This window comes from Physeter macrocephalus, chromosome 5 (assembly GCF_002837175.3).
Source record: "Physeter macrocephalus isolate SW-GA chromosome 5, ASM283717v5, whole genome shotgun sequence".
Lineage (NCBI taxonomy): Eukaryota > Metazoa > Chordata > Mammalia > Artiodactyla > Physeteridae > Physeter > Physeter macrocephalus.
Window position 1 is genome coordinate 25,567,061 of NC_041218.1, and position 6,428 is coordinate 25,573,488.

Here is a 6,428-nt window from a genome sequence, read left to right on the forward strand (position 1 = left end):
GCCTCCCCCTGCCGTGGCCTCTCCCGCCGCGGAGCACAGGCCCCGGACGCGCAGGCCCAGCGGCCATGGCTCACGGGCCCAGCCGCTCCGCGGCACGTGGGATCCTCCCAGACCGGGGCACGAACCCGGTTCCCCTGCATCGGCAGGCGGACGCGCAACCACTGCGCCACCAGGGAAGCCCTAAACATAACTTTTATATGCACTGCGAAACAAAAAAATTTCATGTGACTTGCTTTATTGTGATATTCACTTTCTTGCAGTGGTCTGGAACCTAACCCACAAAATCTAGATTGGTCTGTGATTAATAGAAAAGATAAAACTTAAAATTCAAAAATTCTATTATTTTAGCATCCATCTTTCTTTCTTCTTGGAAGAAAAAAAGGAAGATTCTTGCAAGATATCTGCCATTCACATCATTTCAATGTTGACTAAATTATGTTTCCAAAGCATTACATCCTTTTTCTAATCAGAAAAATTAAGATTACTTTCTTCTTGTAAATTATAGTCTTAGTTCTCAATAGAACTCTACATCTTTTTCACTGGAGGTTACTTCTAAGAGTTCAAACAATGAAATATGAATTTCTAAAGAGCTTTAGAGTCTGAAAGTTGGAATGATCCTTGAAGATTAACATCTGAATATCATCTTCGTTAAGGTCTTTTGGCTCTTGTTTCTCTGTTACAACCATAATTTTTCTTTCTAGCTATCTACAAATTTGATAGGTATTTCTCACATTTTTAGTTACTGTTAAATATACTGAATAGGGCAGGAAGTTGAGCAATCCTTTAAAGGGTCGTTTTTCTAACTCATAATTTTTCTCCATCTTGTCTACAAAGATCATATGGAAGTCTTTCAAAAGCATAGTTGAAGCACAGATTTTTTGCTTAGAATATATTTAGAGGCATATGAGAGCATTATATAAATTAGAAATAAAAAATTAAAAAATAAAGACCATAAAAATCACTGTGTTTCACTTCACACCAAACCAAAGGTAACAGACACCCTACCTTTTAGAAGCATAAATAGAAAAGTAGCATTCCATATGGACTCTCTAAGACAACAGCCATTCCCCGCAAATCTACTGTGCCTCCATCCTCACAAAAACCCAATGTTGTGGATTGTGGACCAGTGATGAAGCTGAGGCCCCATAACCTGGTTCAGTGACTTTTTCACTCATTTTGTAGAGAAGAGAATGCAATTTAAAACCAAGTCTATTGATGTAGAACAGAAACTAACGCAGTAGTGTGAAGCAATTATACCCCAATAAAAAAAAAAGTCTAAGATCTACTTCCTTTCCACTGTCCCTCAATAATAACCTAATGTGAGCAACATAGAAAGATAAGCAGATATGTCCCACCTGGTTTTGGCATGAAGTTCATAATATTCAATGAAATAAAAAAACAGCAAAAACCTCTACAGCTAGCACTTCCTGGGCTACCTGCATTAATTTTAGTGACTGTAGACTGTCAATCCTGGTCTCTGGTAAGAACTTGTCTGGTCAATTACCAGTATTCGTGTACACTACAACGGAATGAGTGTAACTGCCAATTATTTCAGAGAAGAAACTTTACAATTTCCTTATTCAATGTTCAAAAGTAAATTATTCTCTAAAAATCTGTTTCACCCTGAATTGGATTTATATAGTGAAATACATACATGTTTTGCAGTTTTTCTTCTTTCTTCTTATGATTATTCATTCCAGAGTTCCACTGAAAAACAAGATAGCACTTTTGAATTTTAAAACAGATTTATTCCATCACATCTTTCAAAAACACAAAGTAATTATTTGGATTTAGATTTGTATTTCTGGAAATTTAAGTATGAATATAAATTTGACTTAGAATATTTTCTTGTTCATACTTTTCTAATAATCTTACAATAATGGGTTTTAGTTCATGATAAGTTGGTACCAGAACAATTAAATATTCATTTCCTTCTTTGAGTCTTTATTTATTTATTTATTTATTTTTTTTTTTTTTTTTTTTTTTTTTTTTTTTTTGTGGTACGCGGGCCTCACACTAAATATTCATTTCCACCAGGGAAGCCCTATTTATTTTTTAGACATCTCCATTTGTATCCTTTGGATGAAACCAGACCATAAATATGTGTTGGCAATACACAATGATATTTTACGGAGTTCACTTCTAGAGTCTAAAAGTACTATTTTTAAATGGAAGATATATTCATTCTCAAAGCACGACTAATTATAATGACTAACCCTTTCCCGGTCATCAAATCAGACTCAAAGAATTGAGGTCTTTAACGTGGGTTATAAAAAAAAATTCTTTTTTCATTTTGCAGGATAGAGAATTTCATCTGTTCTTTCATTTTTTATATTGTAAATCTCTGTTAGTCAAAATGCACATTTAAATTGAATTTCACCTAAATATATTAAAGACCAGGGCATTCACGTTTTTAGTTTTCTGCCAAATGTCTACACTATAAATGAGACTAGTGGTTTTACAGATTAAAAATTCTGCTGCATTTTTACTTCTACAATTGTTGAAATCCTACTACACTGTTTAAAATAATAAGCAACAGGTTGTTAACACCACATATCATAAAAAGTCATTGCAATATTTGAATTTTAAAATCATTTTAACAAACTAATTTATTATTCTGTACTATAATTTGTCTTAACAGCTTCCTCTACCAAGACGACATATATCAGCTACAGCAATCATTCAATCTGAAACAGGGAAATGATACAATATGAAGAAATGTGGTATGCGATCTTAAACAATGAACATGACACCACCAACACCCACTCCTGGAGATCTCTGTAGACTACAGTCAACAAATCAATAGTCAATCTTGTAAGGAACAAAAAGTAGCCACAAGCCAAAAGTATCAATAACAGGGAGTGAAGAAACCCATTTTATATAATACAACCAATGAGTGTCAAGCTAAAGTATTGCTTACTCATGAGCAGTTAAAAAAAAATCACAAAAGGAAAACTAATGTTAGCTTGTGAAAAAAAAAAAATGCTGTTGAAATAAACCATGTCTGATGTTATTCTTGTAAGTATTTTTCTGTGATTGTGAGAACTCCCATTCCTGTCCCACACTGTTCAACTTGTATAAGACAATGAGTCTGTTTCTTGTAATGGCTGACCAGACTGAAGCCCTGGGTTGTGCTAAAAATAAATGCAATGGTTGACGCATGCAATTTTTTATACAAATAATTTATTTCTAATAATAAAGGAATGTTTTGCAAATGTTGAGAGTTGTTTCGTTCCAGTTTTAAAGCCAGGGAAAACTCTTTCCAGTTGGCATTGCTGCTGTTATTTAACTGCTGCTGTAAAAGCCCTGGTGTGCCAAGAAACTACCATTTCCTTGAGGAATGTCTTTTTGTACGTTCGCGTGTATGTGAAGAACACGGTCTTTCATTTCTATATGAAAATATTATTTGTGTAAGATTTTTGTGAATATTTCAAGATTTATGTGGTAGCTTTTCATAGTAATTGCTTCTTTTATGAAGAACCAAGCAGTAGCTTGAGGTCAACTGCTTCAGGTATCATAATTAACAAAAATGATGAGTTAAACTTGGGAGAATGTAATCTGAAAATCACCATCTAAAAGTATATCCAAGTGTCACTGAAATTCTCCATTTTCTAAGTCAAACTTTTGCAAAAAGAAATATTCCAAGGTGTGTAACATTAACTTTTTCTCACCGGGGCCTAGTATCCACTGAAATCAGTGAAGTAATGGGCCTTACCCAATACATTCCTCGAAGCACAGAATTAGCATATTTATTCCCTTGGCATCACTAAAGAAACCACAGTTCAGATAACATGTCAGTGCTTTCTTATTTTCCAAATGAAAACATTCATTGGTTCTTAGAACAGTATCATTAAAGAGAGAGAAAACAGGGAGCCTGTGTCATGCTAAGAAACCACACTAGGATGGGTAAGAGGAGCCTGTTAAAGGCTTTCAAATCTGCTACCATTTTCGTCATGGGCGCCTCCATTATACACAGTCCCAGACATCCATCAAGTCAATGGTTCTCTACAATCATTTTGTTAGTAAATGTTCTCTCTGCTGAGTTAGCTTGGAGGCTTATTGCATCCCTTGATATAAAGAGCTATCTGTGCTCTGTAGCTTCAACCCAGATATTGACAGTCACTTTATTTAACACAGAGAGTTGAAGTAGCATAGTTTAGGCTCCTTCAGCATAGAGTAGCATTTCCTAGATACCAACCCAGAAGAGAGCTACATACAGAAGGAAATAGGTACTTATTGGCCTCTTGTTGAGTTTCTCCTAATAGTTATTTGTTGTTTGTAGATAATACTTAAATCAAGAGTGAGAGTATTGTTTTCAAGTTTTCAGATTATCTGAATTTCTGATAAATACAATCCTGTAATCAGTATCATAAACCCACCTCTAGGTGTGCCTTTCTAGATAAGACCTAGTTTAAAACGAAGGAAATTCATAACTGCATATTTAGTATATTTTATTGTGCCATGTAGCTCAGTACCAATAGCCATACCAAGAAAAGTAATTATAATTGTATTTTAATTTTTAAACTGACAGTTTTCTTCGTATTGGAGATTAGTCATTTTAAAGATTTTTTTTAAACTAGTAAGTATATACATTTTTGCTTGAGAAAAATGCTTGAATTTTACAAGCCTTGCATTTCATTGAGAGAAATTCAAGTACATATTCATATGTTCATTTACGAATTGACTTTAGTCAGGGTAAGTGTATACAACAGGGTGATTATGAGAGCACAGCTGGCTTTCAGGCCAAAGGTGGGTTTTTATTATTATTATTATTACTTTTTAAGGTTTTAGGAAGAAAAATAAAATATTAAGCAAAATTCTTGACATTTCAAAATTGTTCTTCCTATTACAAACTTACCAATGGGTTTTCTTTCCTAAGTACTTTTATAAATAATTGATAATTATTTGGTGTTCTACAAAATCTTTTAAACTCATAATAGAGTTGAATAATAGTCCTCATAGATTTACATATGCCAATCATCATTTATAACATTATCTCAGTGGGAAATTTTCTTGATGAAACTGTCACCCTCCCCAGGCAGTGGGAGGATAAATTTCCTCAACCTCTTACAGTAGGAGCTGGAGCATTCTGACCTCCACTGTGGTTATTTTCTCAGGGATTTTGCTGAGGGCTCAGGAGATAGTTATACACGCTGGGACAGTGTGGGGAGGCATCCTGTAAGGAGAAGGATTTAGCATGTGCCAGTAGTGGTTCATAAGTCCCACGCTTTAACACTAACTGCCTGTGTACTGTAGATAAGCAAATGCAAAGTTGCATGGAAAAAATATAGTATTATAGTCTTTAAAATCGACCTTGTGTTTTATTCTGGCCAAGAAATGTCACATCTAATCTCAGCATGCCAGAGGGAATACTAAAAATGTAGCCTAAGGTAATATTCAGCAAATGTCACTAGTAGACAATAAGCGATATATTAGTGTGACCTTGGGCCAACCAAATCTGACCTCAATTTTTTTAAAAAATTAGCTTATGCTAGCTAATATTTAAAGGCATCTAAATCCATGATGGTTGATCTGGCACAATAATTTTATTTTTAAGGAAAACTAATCATAAATGTAAGCTTGAGGGAAGACCTTTGGAACATGAATAGGAACCAAATGATTAAGCTTTATTTTTAGTGTTTATCAGAAACTTTCACAGAAAATTTAACATTTCAGATGAACAGGATTTTACTTTTTAAACTTAAATTAAATACCATATTACAGGAAATCTCACTAAGAACAGAAGTTTGTGTCATTTTATGTCCTTCCCCTTTGACTCTATATTCTCTATTATTTACCAGTGACAGTGAAGAAAGAATATCAACAATTTTCTACATTATGTTAGCCAACACTGATATTTATTTATTTTTTATTTTTATTTTTTTTTTGTCTTTTTTTTTTTACATTTTTATTGGAGTATACTTACTTTACAATGGTGTGTTAGTTTCTGCTTTATAACAAACTGAATCAGCTATACATATACATATATCCCCATATTCCCTCCCTCTTGCCTCTCCCTCCCACCATCCCTAGCCCACCCCTCTAAGTGGTCACAAAGCACTGAGTTGATCTCCCTGTGTTATGCAGCTGCTTCCCACTAGCTATTTTACATTTGGTAGTGTGTATATGTCCATGCCACTCTCTCACTTCGTCCCAGCTTACCCTTCCCCCTCCCCGTGTCCTCAGGTCCATTCTCTATGTCTGCGTCTTTATTCCTGTCCTGCCCCTAGGTTCATCTGAACCTTTTTTTTTTTTTTTTAAGATTCCATATATATGTGTTACCATACGGTATTTGTTTTTCTCTTTCTGACTTACTTCACTCTGTATGACAGACTCTAGGTCCATCCACCTCGCTACAAATAACTCAATTTCGTTTCTTTTTATGGCTGAGTAATATTCCATTGTATATATGTGCCACATCTTCTTTA

General features: G+C 34.5%; 1 protein-coding gene across 2 annotated transcripts in view; it reads left to right on the plus strand.

Moving 5' to 3' along the window:
- The window catches only part of GRM8 (glutamate metabotropic receptor 8), a 773,539-nt gene extending 770,320 nt beyond the window's left edge, over positions 1 to 3,219 (plus strand). The window contains exon 10 of one of the 2 annotated variants that reach the window (XM_024129289.1): positions 2,642 to 3,219. In XM_024129289.1, coding sequence (XP_023985057.1) covers positions 2,642 to 2,691 — 50 coding nt within the window. In that variant the 3' untranslated portion in view covers positions 2,692 to 3,219. The remainder of the gene's footprint in view (positions 1 to 2,641) is intronic. The other variant, XM_055084852.1, reaches the window with a different exon arrangement.
- Positions 3,220 to 6,428: the final 3,209 nt, after the last annotated feature.